Raw genomic sequence first — 27,488 nt, forward strand, 5'->3', positions numbered from 1 at the left:
AAGTGGAATCTGAATCATTCTGCATGTATTGAGGACACTTTGATTACAGTATATAAATATGCTTGGCATTCAGCTATAAATGATCCCCCCCCCTTAATTACCTGGTACTGCTAAAAATAGCAAATAATTACCAGTTTACAGAGTAAACAGAGATGTCACATGATGATGCATAAACTGAACCTAATAGGCGGCAGTTAGAAGCAGTCATCCACCATCCCTACCCTCAAAAGTGGGTCCCGTTAATCTGTCATTGACTTTCACAGCACGTCTTGCTTTTGTCCTTAGAAATTCATTAAATAATTTTTGATACAATATACCCCTAAAATGTCGATTGTGTAGTCATTTTTTACTGACACTTGAGTTTCACCCCTCCCTTATGCTTTCCCACATTTTACGTTTTTCATTTATGGGCCCCTGAAAAACATAAAATCAGGGTTTGACTATCAACATGACGAAAGGTACAGGATGTTATAGAAATATCAGATTGGTAAAATTATTTGCAGTTTTACCATTAAAAAAACAATTGACTGATCTGCCAATATCAGACAATACCCATAAATTACCAGTTAATATGCCTCATCCTATAAACAGTGTTCAAAGTGTGGAGTGGGAGTGCAGGGTTGCAGAGGGAAGGTATCACCTCAGGTAAGGACATTTATGCAAACCTTCCCTCTAGCTGTCTCACTGTTACATTAAATCATATGGCATCCCGATAGTCATCCTAAAAATTTGAGCATGTGTTGGTACAGGAAACAAAACAGCTTTCAGAGGATTTTATAAAGATCATAGGCACCACTGAAGTCTGAAAGTTCACTTGGGCTATGAGAGAGACAACATACCCCCATAAAACAAATTCCACGTAATTGTAAGTTATTCTACAGTGCATTCCTGAATAATAGCTGCTGTTTCTGGAGATAGTGCTTTAGTATTTCGTATCAATCCCTAAGATTGTATGTTTATTTTTAAGTCTCTCTGAACGCTTCATGTTGACCAGGGCATTCACTTGTTTTTCTCAGCTGTCTCAAGCCTCTTAGGCATGTTTACAATGCATTGTGTTGTGCCATGCAAACCTCCTGAGCATTCAGGAAACAGGTAACACTTCTGGGTTTGGTGTCAGCAGTTTGCATGGTAGCAATTATAATAAACACGATTCGGCGATTCGGCATCTAGGAAGAGCTCGATGGCCAGGGAATATAGAGGTGAGACAAGCTGGGAAGTGACTGGACTTTGGGAATTGAGTTGGTAGAGAGAGGAGGTCAGCAAGACAGGAGGTCGATAGTGGAAGCACGCTTTGGTCAACAAGTTAGAAGCTCACAGAGGACTTCGCTATTTTCATTCAGCTCAGAGACTTCAGTTAGACAGGTAATTATCCTACACCCAGCCATGATACAGGTTCAACGGTTCACAAAATCCAACGAGTTGCCATTGTCTTTTCAGTAGTTTAATTCCTTTGTGTAATTTGTACCTTTCGCATGCCAAGCAATAACTCGTCATGTCAATGACGAGTGGTCTCATCAAGAGGATGAATGATGAGTAGTTTACATCACCCCATCAGTTAACTGGTTCAGATCCCTTCATTCTATAGAATGACACGTGGTGGAGATACGTGGGCCTTTTCATTTTTTTTCACAGAAAATGAAAAGAGTTGCAGTTCATTTTTAACCAGTTTTAATTAATTTCCCACCCTTAATTTTGACACGTGGTCGAGGTGCTGGGATTTTCATTTATTTCTTCATGAACTAAATGAAAATTGAAAGATTAGTCTTTGTAACCAGTTTAGAATTATTCCCCACCCCAAATTTTGACACGTAGTGGAGTGCTAGTTCGTTACCCACCCCAAACATTTTTGCTCACTTATTTAGTTTTTTGGTATGTCTTTGCCAAAATTAATTTTGAAAATACATACGGCTTAAAGCTTTTTGCATTAATGGGGGGAGAAGAATTTATATATGCCATGATAGATGTTTAGTCTAACATGAGGATGAATTCGATTAAATTTATCGACTTCAAGTTTGGGTCGATAATCAGCGAAATGTAAAATGCGGAGGAACCTGCGCCCTAGCTCCGTCGCGGTTACCCGCGTCGAGCTGGCGCTTTTGTATCAGGAGCGTCCGGCATTCCGCGTGGCAGAAGGTTCGATGTCGGGTTTCAGGCAGCCACATTTTGCCAGAAATGCGGTCGGCCAGGGACGTCCGTGGACGTTTCCCTATCAATCTGCTCCTGGTAGCTCTGTGGTTCACTCACGAACCCGGTACCATGGTTACGACAAATTCCCACCTGGGAAATTTTTTACCATCCAGAATTTTAAATAAGGAATAAGGAAAAGGCATTTAGATTTGATGATTTCTTGCATTGACAGTGATTTTAGGAAATTTTTTTACATAATCTTGAATACGAAAATTATTACAACGTTGGTTATGAGGATGCAGTAAGCTACAGTGAACAGTAAACAATTTTACCCTTAACATTTTAATTAATTAATAACGTGGATTAAAAGTGGATTTTAAAGTTATTTATGAATGAGGAAAATAAATTAGTGCCACCGAGTCAGAGTCAATAGGCACTATCGTGCATTTTAACGAGTCATAGCACAGAGTATGCTTGTTTGAGTCAATATATTGTTATTATTATAATTATTATTAATTGAAAAGTTTAATTTCAATTTGGTTTAAAACTGACCGTAACTTGTAAAGGATTTAGAATGCTTGAACTATGACTGCTAAGACTTTTGCAACGAGGATATTACATTTTTATATATATATAGTTTTGGGAACTAATAAGGCCCCGAGGACCACTCATTTATATTCTTAATGACTGAAGTCTCCTAGCACCTCATGAAGGGAGCTTAGATTAAGGAGATAGTCAAGTTTATACGAGATAGTCACTTGCCTTACGTTACCTTAACTTACGCATACATTGCCTGAAAATTTTAATCCATGTTAATATGTAAAGAAACGAAACGCCAATTATATTCCTCGACACGCATGTACAAGGTTCGTACCGTGATTTAGGGTATAAACCGCCCGATTAATTAAAAGTTCTAGTTGAGAAGTAATAGATGTATTATTAGGCTGCAGTGACGAGAGATGTCCGTTCACAGGTAAGCAGTAGTGACGAGAATGAATCCGTACACAGATATACATATACTTATATGCTTTAAGCAAAGTTAGGCACAGCCAACTTATTTTGAATAACTAGAAGAGAATTAGGAGAGCATCACGGCGTGGACGTTTCTCACATATTAACGAGATTTTATTGTTAGTTTATATCTATATATTTTTTTTTTCCTGTCCGAAACATTGTTTCGTTTGACAGTTGAATATTTATCCTTAGCACGTTGTAACTTCGAATGTTAAAAACTTTAAAATGCAGATTGTTTTAAAATCTTAAATATAAATATTGCAAGTTTGCTCCAAGTTACGGCATTTATTAAAGTGAAACAGGTCTAATATTTTAAATCCACTCGCGTGACATAATAATAATTTATAATAGAATAGCACTAATAATATTAAAGATTAAAAGCAGACTTATTATTTAATAATGTGCTTTAGGCACAAAAGTTTTTTTTTTGCAGTATGTAATAATACTAGCTCAGCGAATACATCACTAGAATTTTATAGTTACTCTTCAGAAGAAGGTATATGATTTATATTAGCAAAGTTTATTTTTAAGCGCCAGTTATGAGAATATTTATATTATATGAATATGTAGACGTCGACGTCAAGATTTTATTGCGCTCCAGTTACAAGTATTTTCCTTCGGATATTGGATAGCTACCGATAATCCTGGAAATCCATTCTGCCATCGCAGAATGATTATGATTAAACCACAACGGTTTTAGTTTTTAACTTTGCCACAATAATATGCTAAGCATATTTTAGAATGAGTAGAGAGAATTAAAGATTCTTCAAGTTTTAGTGATGTTAGTATTTTAATGCATTTAAAGATCGCATAAATAATAATTATTATTTTTCAGGTAGTCAGGAGTAAATCAGACTCAATTTTTCCTTTACCTTGTACCTCAGTACGGTTCAATTGATGTTAAGTATTTAAGAATAGAAATAACACCTGAAAGTAGATAAGAGAAGTTTGCAGTAAAATTTAAAATAAGATAAGTTAACCAGTGCTAATAAATTTAGAGAATAAATAAATTATATTAAATAAATAAATCACGCAGATAATTTGAGCCTAGAGTCAGAAATAATTAAAAGTTGAGTTAAAATATCTACTACTTAGACTAGGCAGGCTTAAAGTACGTATTAGCTTTGAAGAACTGTTTGTTTTGATTGCCTAAGCAACATGAAAATCATTGCGATTTTAGTTATTTTAAACGGATTTCTTCCATACGTAAAAGCTTATAATTTTATTTATCTGTTGAACAAGTCCTTTGACTATCCTTATAATATAATTACTATTTTATTATTAACAACATTTATTATTAGTATTTTTATAATTTTCATAATCTGTTATTTTCAATGTCAGCGCAAGAAATCTATTACTTATGACCATGAGTGTACCAACGAGTTACAGTTAAGCAAACTTAATAATGATCCACCGTCCATTGATCCGATTTACGACGATGTTGCACCAATTGTTGAAGTGGTACCATTGAAAACGAGTCACCCGCCAATTCCCCCTCCACTCCCTCAGTCCATTATTATTTAACCTAGGGCACAACAAGAAGTTCAAGATTTATCCAGAAATAGTGTAGTCACTACAAGACGACAGTATAGATTTGCCGAAGAATATTTTATCCGTTAAAGATAGAGTTCAGAAATTTGCCGTAAGCAAGGGTCCTAATTTTGTTCAAAACAGTCGCAAAATGGAAAGTGAATTGCCTATTTCACCCTGTGTTCAGCCAGTTGTAAAAGTTAGAGTTATTTGCGAATCAGTCACCAGTAAAAATCGAGAAAGTTTCAAGTGTTACTTTAAAAGCAGAAAGTAAGCCAAATTTTCAGGTTCCCGAACCTGTTGTTTCGTTTACAGACCATATTTTCTACGACCTCATGTTCGACTAGAATTTTATATTAATTACGATTCAAATTTTAAGTATAATTCATTTTTTATGTTTGTTTGTACCTTATGCAATGTTTATTAGTCATTTAGTTTGCTAACAGCTTCCCAACTGTTGTTATTTTACCAGTACGGAAGTGTTCTAGTAACACGCTGTCGCAAGCGCAACGAAGTTTTTCTTTCCATCCAATTTATTACGTCATTTCAAAGTCCTTGACTTTATTTCGAACTCCCGCAGCGCTTACTACACCTTGTTCGTAGTAAGTTAAAGTTTTGTAAACAGTTACGCGTCATTCAATGTATCAGCGAATCCTGGCGTTGCATTTTCCTTCTCCGTTCCTATGCCTGCTGCCCGAAGCAGCGAATTTTCCCCTCCACATCCCGAACGGAACCCGAACGTACCCGAAGTCGCCGATCACGCCTGTCGCTGTAGAGAAATTTGTTCAGTCCATCCAAGCGACTACGAAGAATGCAACGATAAGCAGAAATACATTGCAGCTGAATTTGCAAATTCCTTTTCTGTACTCAAGCTCTCTTCAGAGTACTTTGAACACACTAGAAGCTCAGAAACACTTACCACAGGCTTTGCATATTTTTTTTTTTTTGCGTTAGTGGCGTTCGTTCAGTACAATTTTAGGGAATCAGTTTAGTTACGCATATAGCCATCAGAATTTGATTTTACGATATAAGTTCATGTAAACAATGTTAGGGATATTTTGTTCTATATAGATAATTTTTTTCCGTAAAACGTCACATTTATGCACTTCAGGTTAATCACGACCAATAATTTTACAAAGGAACAACAAGACGAATTTTTTGCGTTTTTCTCGCAAAATTTTCCCGTTTTTCATAGAGATATTTATAGTAAGTAAATTTTTTGGGAAATCGACGTATTTTTTTTCATTAGAATCAGGATAAAATCAAACGAAATTTTGATAAAATCAGGGAAATTTCTACAAAAGGGCAATTTTAGCACTTTATGCACTTAGAGTAATCAAGATTATTAGCAACATGCCAGGCTAAGCCTCGGTGATTGGCACAGGCATGTGCAGCAAAAGTCGCCACGGCATCGTTAGCCTTTCCAAATTTAAACAGTGTGGTTTACCACAAATGTTATAATTTGGGAATTTATTATTATTATTAATATTTATTATTAGGAAGTTTAGTTTATCTACCCAATTTGCACTTTATTTGACCATGCAGCTATAAATTCATTACTTCTTACTGATTAACTTCGTGTTAATGTTAGTACAGTAGGTAATAACTATTAATTTGTATTTATATGGTAATATATAGCATAACTATTCTCTATCTATTTTGTTTAAACATACCTAAGGGATTGACACACCATTCTTATATGGGTCAAGTATACCTTTCCGCGGCGGGTCTGTTTACACGACCAAGTGATTTGAGGTATACGGCGGACTCAAGAAGTCTTGAGTGGTTAAATTTCTTTTGTTTAAAGAAAATTTGAAATTGAGAAAGTTTTATTATTTTTATTGTGTTTAAAATTTGAACATCACCTTTTTTAATTCCCTGATGTTATATTTTGTTACCACCTGGAGTTTCAACGAAACTCAGAAGTAGCATTTACTGAAATTTTGTCTTACATTGCATATTCATGAACCACGGCAAATTGCACCGGCCTATCGTTTATTAGGAGGCCATTAGAGGCTTGCCAAAGCAACCTTTTAGCCTAATAGCTTGCTTTGCGCAACACAAATTTTATATATTTATTTTAAGGGTTCACAACATAATAATTTTTTTAAATTTAAACAGAATTTAGAACATGCTTGCAACACTTACTTTTGTTTATTAATTCTACATTTTGTAATTTTGAAGTGAAATCTATTACTGACAATAAATTATTTCAGTTTATTAGGACACGTAATGGTATTTTAATATCAGGTTCAGGTCAATTTATTGTTATTCAGAATTTGAATAATAATTTGAACACGCACAGATCAATTCAGCTTAACGAAGGGGAATCTTTATTTTTTAATTATCAGGATTTTTCGCAGATTATTGTGGATCAACAAATTTTACACACAAGAATTTTAGCCTTCGAACAAGTCAAAATGCAGGAAATTGAGTTATTACTTAATATTCCCAAGAATTTATCTGATTTCACTATTCCCCAATGGACTTCGCTTGAACTTGCTTTAAAACAACTTAATCAATCAATTAGTAAGAACATTTCATTTCAGGAATTAATTCTAAACCCTTTGCATATGTCTATATTAGTTTTAGTTATTTGGAATGTGTTATTAACCGCAACCTTAGGATATTACTTTTATAAGCATCATCAGCTTGTGAAACAGATTAATTCAGAGCAGAGCAGTAATAATTAATAGGTTAAGGCAACACATTAATCATGGACTTTAATATTTTAATTACGGTTGGATATTTTATTTAAATTTTCCTTATTTATTTTCAAAGAGTTATGGCAATTATTTTATCAGTTTATTTTAATCATATTTTATTTTTGATGAGACAATTTAATTTAATTTTAAAGAAAAGGCAGTGGAAATTAGTTGGTTTTGTGTACATGCATACTTGAATTATATATACCCATCCTATTGCAATTTCCTTTCTTTGTCATAATTTTTCCTTTTAACCTAACCTGTCTATACGGAGCACCATGGACAAGCAATGCCTACACCATCCATGGGCATTTTTCGTGACGGACATCCGCAGGCAGTCTACTATTACCAGGCAGAAAGACTGAGTATTATTCTACGAGGGAGACATGCAGACATTTTAAGTACTATTTCAAGAAGAGACTCGTCACCACCAATTTGAGGGAGACATGCAGACATTTCTACTTATTATTACACGGAGACTACAGGAAGGATGTAGTCAACCATACATTTCCCAGTATAGCGGACTACACATTATCAACAACACCTAGTGATGGAGCTAGATACAATTTCCCTCCACACTGCAGTTCAAACAACAACTTTTCCCCATCTCCTAAGTTCTACGGGTAATTTACTACATTTTTACATTGCCCCAATGCAGTCAAGACGACAAGCAATCCAGAAAGAAGAGGAAGCAGACAAAACATACATTCTACAAACAGCAGTTCTGGTCACAAACAATAATTACAGAATTGTGCTACAGTGTTTCTACACATACACATGCGAGCTCCTATCATGTGTATCTATTTGGTTATTTAACATGCATTATGGGAAACAGTACTTTTCCATAGTCCTTATATACATTTTCAGTTTTGTGCCATGCATAAGAACCAGTTTTATATGCATTCAAGTTTACAGTATATTACAAGGAAGCGACAAGCACCAGTGGTGTCAAGTGACCAGTGTTCGCATCAATTAGTGCATAATTTTTTTTTTTACGATGAAATTTTGCACTTCGAATAATAAATGGACATGCAAGCAATACAAATAACATAATTATAGCACTTTCGAACATTTTAGAAAGCATGCTTTAGTGCCAATATTTTATGCATATGTTTGTCGCATGCAGGTATTATTGTTATTTTTTTTTTTTTTTTTTTTATCTCTTTCTTTTCACCAACATGGAATATTGAAAGCGACATATTTGTTCGCAAAACATTTTTGATATTTATAACTTAAGCACATAGTTTTGTCACTTGGAAGATTATTAATTTTGTGTGCAGTCATACAAAGGTATTCACCACGCCATAGTTGTGTATACAGTGTACAGTTTAAACGTAGAAAAGAAAATTGAACGCTATACTTAAGTTTTACCAGCGACAGTTTTCAGTGTAACTCACTATATGCATTTGAATATTGTATAATAATACATTGGAATGTGCAACACAGCCATGCAAGTTTATATATTTGGCGATGTTAGGAGTGCAGTGCTACGTAGTTTGTAAAACATACGCATTTTGATATAATCAGGCTTTCACACGGACAAAACAGTGAGATGTGACAATGTTTTACATGCTTACTTACGTGTACTTATTTGTGCACCTTTTCAAGGTATTTTTTAGTTTGAAGAGTTTATATCGAGCGGCAATATAAACAAACATTGTGAATTCCGTTCCATCTTGCAAGACGCTCCCTCCAGCCGTTAGCTTCGCGGAACACACAGAGTCGTTACCGCGTGGCGAGGCATCACAGACTCTTGACTCGGAGCAAATGGATGAGCAATTATACATAATAAACAGTACGTACGCACAAAATGTGGTACATTAAGAGTTTTTCGCTTAACGACACGAACCTTTGTGATTTCTAGTCCTATAATAGTATATATTATTGTTTTTTACATCGTATAAACATACGAATTTGTTTATATTAAGGGTATTATTCATTATAGAGTTTAGGGAATAAAAATTTTTCTTTCCTTCAGGCTACGGCAAACAAGGGAAGGTATGTTTTGGTGGATTTTCTTTTGTATATTTGGGTTTTTTAAGAAAATATATGGAATTGGCGAACCTGAGTCATGTCAAGCTTTGCGATTTGACTTTTAAATTTTCAAAGAAGAAAATTTTTCCTAGAGGGCGCGAACGTATCAATCCCTAAGATTGTATGTTTATTTTTAAGTGTCTCTGAACGCTTCATGTTGACCAGGGCATTCACTTGTTTTTCTCAGCTGTCTCAAGCCTCTTAGGCATGTTTACAATGCATTGTGTTGTGCCATGCAAACCTCCTGAGCATTCAGGAAACAGGTAACACTTCTGGGTTTGGTGTCAGCGGTTTGCATGGTAGCAATTATAATAAACACGATTCGGCGATTCGGCATCGAGGAAGAGCTCGATGGCCAGGGAATATAGAGGTGAGACAAGCTGGGAAGTGACTGGACTTTGGGAATTGAGTTGGTAGAGAGAGGAGGTCAGCAAGACAGGAGGTCGATAGTGGAAGCACGCTTTGGTCAACAAGTTAGAAGCTCACAGAGGACTTCGCTATTTTCATTCAGCTCAGAGACTTCAGTTAGACAGGTAATTATCCTACACCCAGCCATGATACAGGTTCAACGGTTCACAAAATCCAACGAGTTGCCATTGTCTTTTCAGTAGTTTAATTCCTTTGTGTAATTTGTACCTTTCGCATGCCAAGCAATAACTCGTCATGTCAATGACGAGTGGTCTCATCAAGAGGATGAATGATGAGTAGTTTACATCACCCCATCAGTTAACTGGTTCAGATCCCTTCATTCTATAGAATGACACGATTTTATTTTCTTTCAGTATGTGACAGTCATTTTTTTTCCACAGGGGCCAACCTTACCTCATTAATGGAAATGTACCTAGTCATCCCCCTGCTGAATATCATTTAAGAAGGAGAAGAACTTGGGGTGCAGCTGATTACAAAATTTCTGCTGTTTGCTCATTAGCCACAGGTAAAGTTAGTAGCTGAATTGCATAATTGTAATAATAAGTTATAGTGGAATTAAAATAACATATTCAAAGTTAATGGAAAGTTGTGGTTGTCGAAAACTTTGCCAGTACTTGGATTGCTTTTACTTCCAGTTGAATAAATACACACAAAATGCTTGGTTGTTACTACTGACCAAGAATTCCTTGTATTCTGATAATTATGCATCAGTTGCACTGGCTGTCCTCTCACCCATCCACTTCTATCCAAATTCTCTCCCAAGTCTGTCTCTCCCCTATTACCTCCTCCCCCTTTGCCATTGCCTCATCCCCCATACCCAGTCTGCAATATGCTTGTAATTAAGTAAGTAAATCCATAGTATATGTAGAAGAGAAAAAGAAAACATTAACCCACATTTCTTATGTTTCTGACTCAATAAAAGTAACTGTTGCTGTAAATATCAAAAAAGTTTTATCCTAATTACTCATTTTTAAAGCAAGATGAGCTGGATGGCAGTTTGAAATTGGTTGTAAACAGTTTCATTCTTTTACTTAAAATTTATCCTTGTTTTGTTTTCAGTTCCTCCCATACACACCATTTCATTTGTTCCAGCGTGAATGTGCCATTTTCCAACTTGGGAACTAAAAATGTAAAATATAATGTAGATATTATAACTTTTTATAAGAACATGGTGGCTACTCACCTGGAATTCCTTGAATTCTGGGAATTATGTGTGAATTCTACTTGGATTTTTCTCCGTAGATGTGAAAAATTTCAACTTTTATTAATCCAAATTAATTCATACATTTACAAATTCCCCGAAGCAAGTTTTTTACAGTTTTGCTTTTTTTTATTGAGGAAGAAAAAGATAGCTGCCTGGAGAAAAACAGGAATTCTCTCAGTCCATGCAGAACAATCTATTTGGCAGGCAGATTATTGCAAGATTAGGTAAATTCTTATACAATTATCAATTTTTTGTAGATTAGTATATTCCGTAACATTTGTGACTTGTAATTGTAGATGTATTTCGAGTCTTGAGTATGTTAAATGCCAAAGGTAAATTCATCACCTTAAATTGAATATTTTAAATAGTATATATACCGTTTAATTGAATTGAGTTAGAATATTGGGATCACACAAACCCTTTACATTGTTAATATATCTGTGTGTGTGGGTGGTAATATGTAAGGTTGAAATAGAGTAAACATCTGCTTGGACCCTTGAATTTTTAGAAAGTTCACCTTGAAAACCTGGAATTATACTTGAATACTATCATGGTCATTGAGTGGCCACCCTGAAGAAAGCAATTCTTTGTTTACCATTAATCAATATGTGGCAAGGATTACGTAAAAGTTCACCTCTATTCAACAGTAAATTTCTATTCAAGTTTCCCTTCTATCTCTTAATTATAACTAGGGCTTGGATAATTATGCAAATGCATATTTAAGGATTTTTAACGAAAAAAGCATATTTCATATGCAGGTGCATATTTGTATGGAAATAAGTTGATGTGCATATTTTTGTACCTACAACCATCACCGAGCATATACTGTATTTATTTTTCTTCTCACTTCTCTTCTCTTTTCTTTTCTTTATCTGTTCTGTCTTTCTTCCTTCAACAACTTCAAACAAGCATGAAAATTATAGAAGACGTTAAAGAGGCCCTCGCCTAGGTTGAAGATCCTGTTTATGTACAGAAATTGGATGCAGTATTGAAAAACAAAAGTGGGTATGCAACAATGGTGAAAGTTTGCAAAGTTCTGCATACAAATGGACAACGTGTGGATGATCTGGAACTTGATGTGTCTAACTTTGTTGCCCTAAAATACAGTCTATGTGTATCTTGCAAAGTGGCACGTGTGTTTTCTGAATATAAGACTATTCTAGCTCAGAACACAAGCAGTTTCAAGTTCGAAAATTTCAGACATCATGTTGTTATCAAATGCAATCTTGATCTTGATCTGTAATGTATTGTGTTTCATTTAACGCAAAACCATATTAATAGAAAAAAATCTGTGTAGCGAATGAGCTTTCAGAATAATGCATATTCATTGCCTGGCATGTAATATTTCATAGTTTGTAATATACAGCATTTATAAATTAAACGAGTTTCAAAAGTGCATATTTTACCCCTTGTTAGTGCATATTTTGAGTTTTTTTAGTGCATAACTATCCAAGCGCTACTTATAATATGTGAAGTGAATATTCTAAAAACTTTGTCTCATATACAGGGTGTCTACTGACCTGGGAAACATGGAATCTACTTTTGTACCTGGAAAAGCCTGGAATTTAACCAGAAAGCTGGATTTTTCTCAAAGTTACCATTTTCACTACATGTGTCCACTTCACTTAGGGCTTATGTTTTGTGAGTACGTGGATGGCAACCACGGGGATACCTGAGCAGAGTCTGTCACTGCCTCCACTTGAATTTTGGGGGGAATGCTGAGATTCAAGGGATTTCTTCCTTAATTTTGAGGAAGTCAGTGAAAGCTTGGTCCTGGGTATGAGCAAGTATGTATGAGTATGAGTAAATATTCTAAAAATAAAGTAACTGGCCATTTCCCATTCAAGAAGAATATGCAGTAACATGTAATTATATAAATTAACATATGCTTAGAATTTAAATTAATAATTTTTAGAACTTTTGTAGTAAAAACAAAATGTAAAAAATATACTACTACCAAGGGATATGAATTACACGGCAGTTAAAGGTCAGAACTCAGCTTGCTTTTGTTAGTTACTGCAATTTTTTCTCAACTGACCTTCTGGTAGGGTTATTAACAATAACAACTTGTCTTTGTTTAAAAAAATATAGACCTGGAAAATAATATAAATAGACCTGGACAAACCTGGAATTTAAAAACAGACATTTAGTAGACACCCTGATATAGAGCTAAAATGCACTGGAAAAGTCAGGAAATCTTGTTTTTACAAAATTGTAGATTGATTGATTCCCTTGGGTGTTTTAAGTCCACTTTATGCACAGTAAGGCTAATTGGGATTGGACCTACAGTTTAAAGTGGGATCCAAACCACTATGTGCCTCCACCGAGTATGGAACCTGGGACCCCTTGATTTGAAGGTGATGACGCTACCACTGCGGCATCAGGGAGGCCCTACAAAATTGTAGACACTAGAGTGCTGCATCGAGGTTTTTTTTGTTCGATCGTGTAATAGTTTGCACAGATGGCACAAGATGGCATATGGAATTGACAGCTTCTTTGCTTGAGCGAATAACACTCGAACGATTGGTATATGCTCCAAGCCCAGTAGTACATGTATAACTGTCATTTGTCTGTTGTAGTGGGTCCTCTAATATGCATGGTGAAGTTAAAGACAGTGAAATTGAAACTTAATTTAACATAGTCATCATCTCAATGTTAAAATGTAGTTTAGTTTATCTAACCATATATGAAAGTGAATAAATGATTATGGGTTGAAAATACTAGGGATGATTTTTACACTTATATTTCTATGATTATTGTTACATTGAAAGTGTATCACACTCGAGCGTGGGAGACTCGAAGGAGTATTTTCGAGCGAAAGTGATTCCATGCATTACTCTAGTCGACACCCTGTTGTTTTCAAGTAGTTAAAATACATTATAACAATAATTAAAAATAAAATAATAAAATGGGGGTGGCGTTTAGAGTTCGTACCAAGGTTACGTTATTTAAGGCATGGATGTTCTTTCATGTAAGGAGCAATTACAATGTACGAACACAATTTGAATTAGATAAGATTAGAATCGTACGTTGCGTGAACGGTCACTGGTTCGGCCAATGGAGAAAGACGATGATGTTCCCTCTGCATTGGTCTTCGTTTACAAGCCAAATGTTGCTTACAGGTAGGAATCAAAAATTGAAAAAATCAGAAATCAGAACACTAGGGCATGTTACGATATAATATTTAATACATCACTGTAGAAATACTTACAATCTCTGGTCGCTCACCTACACCAGACAAAAACACTTGAGGACCCATAATGCACCGCGTTAAAACAAGCGAGCCGCGCAGACCGCTGATGGTTGACGCTGCACGTAAACACTATACTCTAGCACCATTTCCTAATCAGTTACGTTAGAGAATTTTGATATCACAAAGCTATGACTCTATGCATGGTCCAGAGAAGAGAAAACAACTTCTCTTTGACCTATAAAGGTGCTGAAAGTTTTAACTGTGAATGTTCTAAAACTGTCTCTCTAAAAAGTGAATGTCGAACTGCTAAATCGAAATGTGTCTCTCGAACTGTCTATCGAACTCCTATATCCACTCTAACTTTCCACTGCCTTTTCTAAGTCCTTACTTCGTCTTTTCTTTCCGTTCTCCGAAGAATTGTCCTTCACTCTATTGGTCGTTGAACTTTTTGCTCCGCCCACACGTGGTCACTTCATCATGTAGGGGCGATAATCGTAAAACACGGGGGTGTTAAGGGCGAGAATTGCTTACTGAGAGGCGATAATCGCATAGCATGAAAACACAATAGCACCTTGTTTGAGAGCTGATCTCGAGGAGTGAAAAGCATCTGTTCTAATTAATTTTAATGGCTCTCAGCTCAAGTTTTATGGCACACAACTCGGACACTTCGGTAAAGTTATTCCTTCCTTTGCTGTCGAAATCGCATCGAAGCGATGAGATACTAAGAGAAATGTTCTGGCGGGGTTGAAGTTCAAAATTCTATACTAATCATTCTTGTCACTGAGCTGTCTATGAGGAGACTAGCGGGCGGTGGTCGTGGAATTTATGCGTCTCGTGGAGAACACCATGTGTAGGGCGACTGTCTAGAATCCGAGCCTGGCCACCTGCACCGTCTCCCGAGAACAGAGGTTCCTTGTTTTTAAAAGGGAGAAGAAAGTCTTTAAATTTTAAATGCCTGAAGTTTCAGGTGATTAGCTCCTTCTCGGCCGAAATTCTCTTGATAGGCTCCATCTGGGCTGGAATTATCTTGACGTGAGCCAGAGTTTAGACGAATTTGTACGGGACAGATATGGGAGTTTATTGCCGGACACACTGTTTCCTTCACCTTGAAGTAGTGGCGGTGATATACGGGAGGCTTCATGGGAACGAACGCTCATTTCTCGAGGCATCTGGATTTCTTCTCAGAGAGCAGAAAGTAAGATCTTGGGGGAAAGTGTAGAAAGACCGATGGAGATTTGTAATTGGCACATCTGGGGATTTGTACTTGGCACATCGGTTATACATCCCCCTGCTCCCGAATAAAATTTGCTGAACTGTAGGGAAGCAAATTTTCTCAGCTAGCTGTTGCGTTGCCTCCTGCAGGACTTCTGATGTGTCTTGCCTACCGATGTTAACTTAGGTCAGAATGTAACCCTAGCACCCATAGACATAAGTGTTCGGGTCACATCTGCCTCTTATGGGCAAGTCTGCCTGCCTCTCTCCTTCTCCCATGGCTGTAGTTCCCTTCTGCTGCTTCTCCTCCTGCCTGGATTGGCTATGGGCAAGCGAGTTGTGACCTCGCTGCTTCATTTGGGGTCCATGGCATCTTCTTCCTTCTAACTGCTGACTCTGGTGTCGAGTGGCCCAGGAATACGGTTGGTAATAAAGGTGGGCTGCCCTCCTTGTCTAGTCATCCTGGAATAGTGGTCCGTCCTGGCCTCTTCTTCTGCCATCTGGTCTGTCTGACTGGAGTTCCCGTGTCAGCCGGAGAAATGTGTCTGGAGTCTCCTTGGTGCCTCTTCTCCTGCCATCTCTTTGGCTGTAGTATCTTATTCTGTGAAAGTTTTTAAAGGCATTAGAATATGCTTAGTTGAAAGTCTTAGTTTATCTTCATGCACTTTCTTCACATGTCACAACTTCAAGTCCCTTTACCACTTTAAGTTCCTTGTCTTCGTGCACTTGACCACTATGTCTCTTGATTACAATTTTATGAATAATGAAAATTACACAGAAATTTTGTAGCTTCTACATAGATAGTATGAAAATCAATACAGGATTTAATAAAATATTATATAAAATTTTGTTGGCTAGTTTTAAAAATAAAAAATTGAAAAATTACCGATACACATATTAAAATAAGAAAATTCCCTTTATTTAATATTCTTCATGCACCCTTCTCTTCAATTTATTTCATTGTTTTTAGCTTATTTCATATTCCATTACTGGGCTCAAGGCTTTACTAACACAAGTCTATTCCACTAACACACTTCATAGGTTAGGCAGTATTTACTGCACGGGCACTTAGCCCCTTACATGTGCATATTTAAAACTAAAATGGCCACTATGGGCAAATCTTCTGCTCTATGGCAGGAATTATGTGCACATCATAGGCACCGTCATTATGCTACAGAAAGCATAGGCCTCCTTGGGCAAATTAAAAATTAACACAACCCTTATAACAATACCATCCTTGTTATGTGTTGTTGGCAAGTGTATGTGGTAGATGTATTTATTCTGTGTCTTATACCTCACATTAAGTAAAATTAAGCAACTTGAGCCACTTAAGATGCAAAAATTTAAATATTCTCCTTATCAACATAAAAACAAACAGTGAATACTTATTATGGAGATCTAGTCTCCCTATTCTCCTGATCAAAGCTAAATGGTGCATGAAACTAGTTATTATAAAAACATAATCCTTATTTTACTATACAGACCCAACTTATTTTCTTCATCATACATCACTGGCCATCCCATGCCTTGGTTGGTCTGGTGTGTCTAGCCTATCAAATATTAACTATAATAAATCAAAATACACCTTTAGATAAAACATGGAAATAGATTAATCAATAATCAATTGATATTAATATTTTCTGTAAATATTGACAAACAAATGAAAAAGAAAACAAAGAAAAAACGAACACAACTACTTCTTTTAAGTAAATAAAATGATTACATGGCACTATGACTGTGCTAATTATCCTTAATAAACAGGATTATAAGTTTCATCACTAACTAGACATTAATAAAATGATACGGTGACTTACTGAGTTACGTGTGTGCATATATAGTGTTGCACCTGATTACACAAGTTTACAAAAATTAGGATTACAAAATGATAAAAACATAAAATTTAAACACACAAAAATAATAGATGACATGATTGTTTAAATGTAATAAAGAAGTTAGTATGAGCAAATGCATGAGATTATTACAAACAGAAGACCTAACACCACCTTCTGTTAGTTACATCATAAAACACGAATCAAAAGATTAAAATACAACTATATTACAAGTGTATGCATGTGTATGAAATTCTTGCTTTTTTGGTCGAGTGTAATTGTTGCCTTACTTATTCTTAAGCAATTGTTGCAATGTGTTAGCCCCGCAGGGCTATTTTATGAGGACTACGTAGTTAGGCCCTAACTTCTAGCAGCCAAATGTCGACCTGTCACGTGGCTGATAGAATCCAGGAACCGAACACGTCCAAACCCAACCCGCATGTATATATAAAAGAGTCCCCCCCTTGAATCCGACAGCAAGATGATATGTTGGTAAAAAAAAAATCCCTTAAAGCCTAAAGAAGGCAAAGTGTAAAATAAAATATGCTCCGCGCATGAAAACTGTCGAATTCCGCAATGATTAAGTCAAATCCATATTTAAATCATGTTAGCTCACGCTGCCATAGCGTCTTATGAGCTGTTGGGAGGACAGGTGACACGCGGTGTGCTCCAATCTTCCTCTTCCTAACTCCTAAACTTCCACACCAAAAAAAAATCTTTCAAGTTACCCGGGGTATACCAAAAGTATTCCAAAATGGTGGCAAAAATAAATTTTGGGTTCTGGTCTCCTTTGAGAATAGAAATTTTGATATTTTGAGGTTCTCTATAGCAAGAAATTAACCCTAGGGAGATATATAAAACGAAGAAGTTGGTCTCCCTTTTCATTTTAAATTCTTATCTATCATCAGGTCATCCATCGCATTCAGCAGGTACAGGTAAGCACGCTTGCTGAGAAAAATATTCAAGTTGATGGTTGCAAAACCATTCATAATGAATTGTTACCTAGTAACTATTATACTGTATGATTACACAAGTCACAGGTATGCTGGTTAAATCAGTACATCGAAGAAAGGTGATTTCGGAAAATAATTCCTCGGAACGTCAAAAATTTTCTAAAAAATTAGCTGGCAACACTGATTTTCACTAACTTTAAATGGTAGTTGGTTGCAAAACTTCTTGAACACTTATATTAAATAATTAAACAAGTTTGAAGTAGATATCCTGAAATAAAAGTAAAATTTTTACATAAATTCGAAGTTTCTCGGTTTACGAGCCTCCGATACGACACCTTCGTATAAAAACTGGATAATTAAAAATAAAATTATGCAAGTCCTGGTTGATTTTTTGTAATTTCCCTCAAGGGTAGTCTGTTTATGACTTCAGTAATTAGTTTTCATAAAGATCCGACTGTAATTAAGCATTTTATGGCTGATTTAAAATTCAAGTTCTCCACAAAGGTACTAGTTCAGACAAAATTTGGATTTCTACGTCACAGTAGCTCAATTTTATGAAACAATACAAGATTAACTCTTTATATTTAAGTAATTTATAGCTTAGTTGTTATTATTAAGTTCTAAATGTAAGAATTTGTTACAAAAATTGTAGCTTTTATGCTGAAAATTCATTTTAAGTGCTTTATTTAACAGCGTAACGCTTTTAAGTTTGGAAAATAAAAGATAAGCCAAATATTGTTTTTAAGAACCAATTTTTAGGTTGAAGGAGAAATACAGAACAAGATTCTATTTACGCCATCCTGAGAATCAAGTGTAAAAGAGTCTCCCAGCCTCCAGTCCTTTAAGAGGACTTCCCTTTGTAAAATATGTGTGTTATGTAACATGTGTATCATTAACATCCTGTGGAAAAAGATCTGGTCTCTTACCCTTCAACATCCTGAGGTACAATGTCCTTTTACCTTCGGTACAGTGCCACAGCTTCATGTTTTCCACATGCTGATTGGTTACCATCTGGCCGGTACAGCAGTCCAACAGCGCGAACACATCAACTCTCTCCTCCTGGTAGCAGTAATAAGGACCGGAGAAGGTATTGCAGTATTTCCTGGTTATGGCATCGCCAATAAGCTACTAAGAAAGTGTGTTTTCAAAAAGATTAAGTTACCTACAGAGACATTTTGCCTTTGGGACAATTGTGCATTTATCCTGGTATTTCTTTTGTTCCTTTCACCCGTTGTATTAATATTAGCCATGTACAGCTTATGCTCCCAGTTCATCTCTTCACCAGGTGGCAACTCAAAGTGTGCTTTTACTGCATTGTCAATGGGATAATTTAATTGAAGCTCTATGGGTGCAAAACCAGTGGAATGGTTGACACTTCCATTCAACAAGTTAACAACCTTGGTGACATGCTCTGGCCAAGCATTATGCGCGCCTTCACAGACCACTCGCATAAGCCGGTTCAAATCTTTGTGTATCCTCTCTACTAGGTTACTGCTCGGTTTGTATACCGGGGTGTAAGCAACCTTTATGCCTAGAGAGGCCAATGACTGTACATATTTATTTGCCTTGAACTGAACTCCATTGTCACTTACTATTAAATTTGGGATCCCGAAATGTAAAAAATAGATATCAATTAGCTTTCGTAGTATGCTGTCGGTAGTACTGTTACGTAAGGTGTATGCGGTTAAAAACCTAGTTTTTGCATTTTGAATAGTTAGTAAGAATCTTTCACCTCTCTTACCCCTTGGTAATGGGCCCTGAATATCTATGAACAAAACAATATCTCTACCTTCCATACTGTGCATCAACAGCGTTTGTCTAGGTGGGTGTGTGTTATCTTTAGTACTCTGACATGTTATGCAGTCTGCAACATAAGATCTGACATCTTTCCTCATATTTCTCCAATTATACAGTTTTAAAATCCTTCTCATCATTTTATCTACCCCAAAATGTCCTAAATTGTCATGGTAAGCTCTAAGAACTACTGGTACAAATGATTCTGGTATGCAGAGCTTCCATTCATTCAAAAAATGATAATCCCTAGTAACTAGCAAGTTATTTGGCAAAATTTTGTAAAACTTAAACCAGTTTCTAGACCTGGTTGAATTTTCTGTGTGCGTACCATCCAAAAACTGTATGATAGGAAGAAGTATGGGGTCTTTTCGTTGCTCCGCAGCTACGAAGTCAACGGAAAAGTCAAGTATCTCGTTACGGAACGGTTCACTTGTGGCATTTATATGTAAGTTTTCAGTTTCTTTACTTTCAAAAGTCCTGCTTAACAGGTCTGCCAGACCATTTTCTTTGCCCTTGCAGTAATGTACTTGAAACTGGTAGGCTTGCAACTGTAAAGACCACCTGGTCAGCCTAGCATTCCAGTTCTTTGAGCTGTTTAGCCACTGCAAAGCATGGTGGTCACAAATGACTGTGAACAAGTCAGTTAGTGGTTTACAGATTTCTGAATAACTGGGAATGAATTTTCTCAACCAGCCAAAAGCACCTAAAATTTTCTGTAGTTGTTTCCTAGTTCTAGGTCTAGGAAGTTCAACTATGGACTGTATCCTGTCCTGATTTATGTGAATCCCTTTCTGATCAATTGTATGGCCTAAATAGTTTATTTTCTCTTTGCAAAAGAAACTTTTCTTCAGTTTGATGGTCATGTTAGCAGCCCTAATCTTTTTAAATACTTCCTTTAAGAGCCCTATGTGTTCTTCAAAGGTCTCTGTCCTAATACACAAATCATCTACATAGATCATTACTTTATCTGAAAGTGTATCCCCCAGTGTTCTATTCATAGCTTCAGTAAAAGCTTGCACTCCGTTCGAAGAACCAAAAACTAACCTTTTATACTGGTATAATTTACCATCGAAACTGAACGCTGTAAGTGGTTTAGACTCTTCGGTAATCAAAATCTGGTAAAAACCTGAAAACATGTCTATGGTGGTTATGTATTTCTTGCCTTGAAAACCTTGCAAAGCCTCATCTATCCTAATAGGCTTCGTTTGAATTAATTTCTGGTGCAAGTTGACATTACGCATGTCAGTGCAAATGCGCAGAGACCCATCAGATTTCGGTATTACCACCAGGGGGTTGAGGTGACAAGATTCACTAAATTCTATTATATCCCACTCTAAAAGTTTCTGTAAGTGTTCCCTGACTTGAGATTTATAGTTATATGGTATGGGATAAGTCTTCGCTACCAAAGGTTCTGCGGTATCTACTTCTATTTTATGCACATACTTATTGCAACACCCAGGCTTATCATCAAAAAGATCATTAAATTCTAATAATGTATCTAAAAGTATATCCTTTTCTGTAGGATTTAGGATTTCTGCATCTTGTGCTTTTTGAAAAAGGTCTTGGGATGTGGCCTGTGTATTACAATTAGTATTCCCAACTGGTACTGTATACCTAGTTTGCTTGTGTACCTGGTTACAAGGATTATCTAAATCCTGAGTGCCTTCAGCAAGTGGTAGGGGTAACAATGGTACTACTTTACTTCCTTGTTCAGTGTTTAGTAACAATTCTCTTTCCTTCAGGTCTAGCTTAGCCTCTAGTGCAAAAAGTAAATCCAACCCAATCAAAATTCTTGCTGGTAGTTCTCTGACTATTAAAAATTGTACGGTTACTATTTTACCCCCAATATCCACATCAGTAATGAATTTCCCTAGTGATTTTTGTTTCTTTTTCCCACTGTAATCTATCAGCATTATATTATCAGTATTAAGCAAGGTAGGTCTTGAAATTTCACTTGTTATTTCTCTCCAAACACTCTCAGCCATTACAGAAATTTCTGCTCCCGAGTCTACAAGTGCCTTATATTCTTTATTATTGAAACTTACATTAACAAATGAACTACATTTTACTTTGTTCCTGATATTTACTGGCAATGAAAGGTTTTTTGCATTATAATATTCCTCATTATCTTCAAAATCCTCATAAAAATTCAAATCAACCCTACAAATTTCATATTTATTTTCATCATTCACCAGTTGCTTTACTTGTGTTTCCCTGTCATCAGTATCAATGGAGCTTCCCCCTTGCCTACCTTCTGTAAGAGGGGAGCCTAGGCATTTAAAGATCTGGTAGGCTGGTTACCAGTTCTAAATGGAGGGCTGTTAGGATTTAAGAGGGGGCCTTGTTCTGGTGCTCGGGTTCGATCCGCAGCCACCACTTGTGCATAAGTGGGACCCCGACCCTGGCTAGCCTGGTTGTTGGTCCTACGTGCCGGGGAGTTTCCCCTCCCGTTACGGTAGTTGAAACTATTTCCTCCCCTGTTACGATTATCGGTATAAGAGTTTGACCTGCCTCGGTATGAATTGTTGCGTCGCGGGTTGCTATCCCAAGTGCTACCCCGACGGAAGTTATTTTCAGGTCTTCGTGGGGGACTGGGTTCGAACCTAGGTCTTCGTACCCTGACCTGCCTAGCCTGAAAGTTTTCTTGTCTATTTTGGGGGTACCGGGGTTGGAACCTCCTTTGGTCCTCCCTTTGGCTGGATTGGGACACTATGTCTAACCTAGCCACTATCTCTGCTGCCATTTCTAGGCTAATATAGGGGTGGATTAAGAGTGCCTCCTTAACCTTGTTGGGGAGCTGGTTGGCTATGATGACCGTCTTTTGCTGGTCCGTCATGCCAGTTTGTATGTTATTCAGCAAGTTGACCTGTTGCCAAAAATAGGAAAGCATGGTGCCCTTGCTATGATCAGTGTACCTACTATTCATTACCTTGGCTAGGTACGTTGACTTCCACGTATCTGATTGATACGTGGACAGAAACAATGCCTTGAACCCCGAATAGGTATCAAAATTCCCCTTTACTTGGAGGTACCAGTTCTTAGCTACGCCAGTTAGTAACTTTGGCAGGTAGGATAAAATATCCTCCTCCTGCACACCCAGCAAGCAAAACGACTCTTCAATGTCTGCCAAGAACTGAGAAGCTAGGTACTCAGGTCTTGCAGCACTGAATTTGGGGAGTTTATCTAGGTCCCCAAACCTGACGGTAGTCCTTCTCCTTGGCTTATGCTCTACCCCGGAGTCACTATCCGAGTCCGAGGAAGCATAAGGGGTGCTTTGGGATTGAACCTTAGGCTTAAGCGCCTGTTTTTCCCTTTTTATCTTTAGCTGGCTAATCTCCCCCTGATTGCTCTCATATTTTTTCTCTAGCTCTTCGATAGCCTTCTCTAATTTGACAATTTCCCCACTATGATCTTTCTTTCCTTTTACATTTTTAGATAGGTTCTCAATTCTATCTAATCTGCTCTGTAATTTATTCAGAATCTTAGCATTTCCCTTTTCTAACTCGCCTAACCTAGCATTCATCTGATCACTCTCTTCCTTATTAAGCTCTTCAATCCCAGTTACTCTGCGTCTAATCACTTCGAGCTCTTTTTTACTCCTAGCTTCAAAGCTAACTTTATAAGTATTGAACTCATGTTCCCTGGCATCTCTTAATGAGTTCATGTAGCTAACAGCCTCCCTGTTAAGTCTACCCTCTGCCTGCTGTACCTCTCTATCAACTCTCTATTTTCTCCCTCTGACTTCTCTACTCTTTTCTCTAACTGGTCTACTTTCCCTCTTGTTGCTTCACATTTCTTTATTTGTGCCTCAATCCTAGCATTAGTGTCCTCCCTGTATTTCTCTATCCTATTTCCCAATTCCTCATTTAATGAGTCTATTCTTTGGCTCAAACTTGCTTCTAACTTCTCACTTGTATCTTTGAGCATTTCCATTAGGGTGCCCCTAAGGTCTTCTATGGTCAGTGCCATTTTTCTAGTTATTGGCATTCAAATTCACAAAAGAGAGGAAAAAAAATATCAAACAAGTGTTTGTTGTTAGTTTTAGCGGAGGTTAGTGCACTCGCGTGACATGAAAAAAAACTATTGCAGTGTCCTGATTTCTTTTAAAATTTTAGGGCAAATTTAGAATTTTAGCAGTACATAACAAATGACAACTTGGCTTTGTAAACAAGTCCCTGTTCGGGAAAAGCCATTTATAACAATAATTAAAAATAAAATAATAAAATGGGGGTGGCGTTTAGAGTTCGTACCAAGGTTACGTTATTTAAGGCATGGATGTTCTTTCATGTAAGGAGCAATTACAATGTACGAACACAATTTGAATTAGATAAGATTAGAATCGTACGTTGCGTGAACGGTCACTGGTTCGGCCAATGGAGAAAGACGATGATGTTCCCTCTGCATTGGTCTTCGTTTACAAGCCAAATGTTGCTTACAGGTAGGAATCAAAAATTGAAAAAATCAGAAATCAGAACACTAGGGCATGTTACGATATAATATTTAATACATCACTGTAGAAATACTTACAATCTCTGGTCGCTCACCTACACCAGACAAAAACACTTGAGGACCCATAATGCACCGCGTTAAAACAAGCGAGCCGCGCAGACCGCTGATGGTTGACGCTGCACGTAAACACTATACTCTAGCACCATTTCCTAATCAGTTACGTTAGAGAATTTTGATATCACAAAGCTATGACTCTATGCATGGTCCAGAGAAGAGAAAACAACTTCTCTTTGACCTATAAAGGTGCTGAAAGTTTTAACTGTGAATGTTCTAAAACTGTCTCTCTAAAAAGTGAATGTCGAACTGCTAAATCGAAATGTGTCTCTCGAACTGTCTATCGAACTCCTATATCCACTCTAACTTTCCACTGCCTTTTCTAAGTCCTTACTTCGTCTTTTCTTTCCGTTCTCCGAAGAATTGTCCTTCACTCTATTGGTCGTTGAACTTTTTGCTCCGCCCACACGTGGTCACTTCATCATGTAGGGGCGATAATCGTAAAACACGGGGGTGTTAAGGGCGAGAATTGCTTACTGAGAGGCGATAATCGCATAGCATGAAAACACAATAGCACCTTGTTTGAGAGCTGATCTCGAGGAGTGAAAAGCATCTGTTCTAATTAATTTTAATGGCTCTCAGCTCAAGTTTTATGGCACACAACTCGGACACTTCGGTAAAGTTATTCCTTCCTTTGCTGTCGAAATCGCATCGAAGCGATGAGATACTAAGAGAAATGTTCTGGCGGGGTTGAAGTTCAAAATTCTATACTAATCATTCTTGTCACTGAGCTGTCTATGAGGAGACTAGCGGGCGGTGGTCGTGGAATTTATGCGTCTCGTGGAGAACACCATGTGTAGGGCGACTGTCTAGAATCCGAGCCTGGCCACCTGCACCGTCTCCCGAGAACAGAGGTTCCTTGTTTTTAAAAGGGAGAAGAAAGTCTTTAAATTTTAAATGCCTGAAGTTTCAGGTGATTAGCTCCTTCTCGGCCGAAATTCTCTTGATAGGCTCCATCTGGGCTGGAATTATCTTGACGTGAGCCAGAGTTTAGACGAATTTGTACGGGACAGATATGGGAGTTTATTGCCGGACACACTGTTTCCTTCACCTTGAAGTAGTGGCGGTGATATACGGGAGGCTTCATGGGAACGAACGCTCATTTCTCGAGGCATCTGGATTTCTTCTCAGAGAGCAGAAAGTAAGATCTTGGGGGAAAGTGTAGAAAGACCGATGGAGATTTGTAATTGGCACATCTGGGGATTTGTACTTGGCACATCGGTTATAACATTTTCATTTTCTTTATTGCCCAGCAGACAGAAGTAAGAGGAGTTTCAGCAGAAGTGACTCTAGGTCATCAGTACAAACCAGTTTTCAGAACTCTTCACAAGTACAAGGAGGAATTCGTAATGTGAGTGCAAAGCAGGGAACAAACGCAAGGAATCAGCGACCTTGGAGATGACCAGTCAGTGCAGTGCTGTTGTCTACATTCCATATTGCAGCTTAAGAAAGTCGCAACTTATTTTTAGATCTGTGTATACAGTATTCTCTGTTCTACTTATAGGTATAGAGTAAAACTTAATATTACTACAGTAACAAAGACTGATATGACAATATCCTAGTCTGCATGAAAAGACACACTTTATTATGGTATTTATAATATTTCCTTCCATACAGTACATTTGTGTAAAAGTAGTAAAATCATACAACCAAATGTGACAAATTGTAGTTTAGTTGTGGTCAGATTCTTAACATCAGTACTGAGATGATTCCATGCTTGTAAGGTTATTAACCAGAATTTTAGAATCATTTGTCTCGATAGTCAAAAGGTGTGCCTTATTTCAGACAATCTATTGATATAACTAGCAAAGGGATAACTAATAATGCATGCAGTTAGTTTATTTGAATGCAAGAGTGTAATCTTGTATGAAGCTACCAAAGATAGTTTTGAAGTAGATTTATTTTAGACATGTGCTGTTTTCTTGAAATATAAATGCCTAATTATTATGCTCAAAAACTTACAATTGTCAGTTTACTAAGTAAGTTTTAGAATAGGTAGTTTTTATGATATATTTTTAGTAGTCGTACAAATAACAAACTTGTGATCTCAATGCATAACCTCAATTTTAATTTATTTAAAACTTTCTGTAATTGTATCATCGAGGATTTACATTTAATTGTGTGTAGGTGAAAGACTGTTCCATTCATATTTATGGAAAACTTGATGTGTGTATTTAAACAGTACTACAAGAAGAAAATTTAATCACATGTTTAATTTTGACTGGCTGTGTGGGCCAAATGTAACATTATCTTTCAGTTGTTCATTTTTCACTATTGTTAATAGGAAATATGTTAATAAAGATAAACCTTCATTGATTCTAGGTAAGCATTTGATTAACCTTATAAATACCCAAAAATATAATCCAATGGCAAGATTGTGTAGTCTTTTGCAAACATGTTCAGTATATATTCTGAAAAGTGTTAGTTATTTTAATCAAAAATTGTAATTAAACATGGACTTACAATAATGAAAAATGGTAATTTTCTTTAATCAAGCAGCTCACGTAGCTAAATACAATGCAATAGGCTTGCATGACATTAATTGAAATGCAAAATGTATTTTATTTTCTGTTACCAAAACAATGGATTACCAAACTTTCTATTAAGTGCTGAAATGTGATATCCTCCTCTTGTCCATATATTAATTGAAACTGCATTCAATATCACATGAAGTAATGGGAGTATATTTATAACATGCAATACCTTTCTGACTTAAGTCCAAGTTTATATTCACATTTGAATTGGTGCGTAAAACTGCATTAACATTCTTGCATTTCTTCATACCTAGGGTTCTTGGAAAATGTAATTTAATTTTCGGACTGTCTTACTCACAATATCAAAAGAGAAAGAAGCTTGTTCTGAAGATTTTTGACCTCTTTTGTAATGCAGGATAAAGTATGT

At 36.7% G+C, this 27,488-nt stretch overlaps 1 protein-coding gene across 5 annotated transcripts in view; it reads left to right on the top strand.

Moving 5' to 3' along the window:
• Cp110 (Centriolar coiled coil protein 110kDa) overlaps positions 1-27,000 on the top strand; it is a 72,782-nt gene extending 45,782 nt beyond the window's left edge. For 2 of the 5 annotated variants that reach the window (XM_083136888.1, XM_083136889.1), the window contains exons 6-7: positions 10,220-10,344; positions 25,841-27,000. In XM_083136888.1, coding sequence (XP_082993014.1) covers positions 10,220-10,344; positions 25,841-25,989 — 274 coding nt within the window. In that variant the 3' untranslated portion in view covers positions 25,990-27,000. Of the gene's footprint in view, positions 1-10,219; positions 10,345-11,177; positions 11,268-25,840 lie in introns of all 5 variants that reach the window. The other 3 variants (XR_014443424.1, XR_014443425.1, XM_083136890.1) reach the window with 3 other exon arrangements.
• The last annotated feature ends 488 nt before the right edge of the window (positions 27,001-27,488 follow it).

Source organism: Lepisma saccharinum, chromosome 15 (genome assembly GCF_977018435.1).
Source record: "Lepisma saccharinum chromosome 15, izLepSacc3.1, whole genome shotgun sequence".
Lineage (NCBI taxonomy): Eukaryota > Metazoa > Arthropoda > Insecta > Zygentoma > Lepismatidae > Lepisma > Lepisma saccharinum.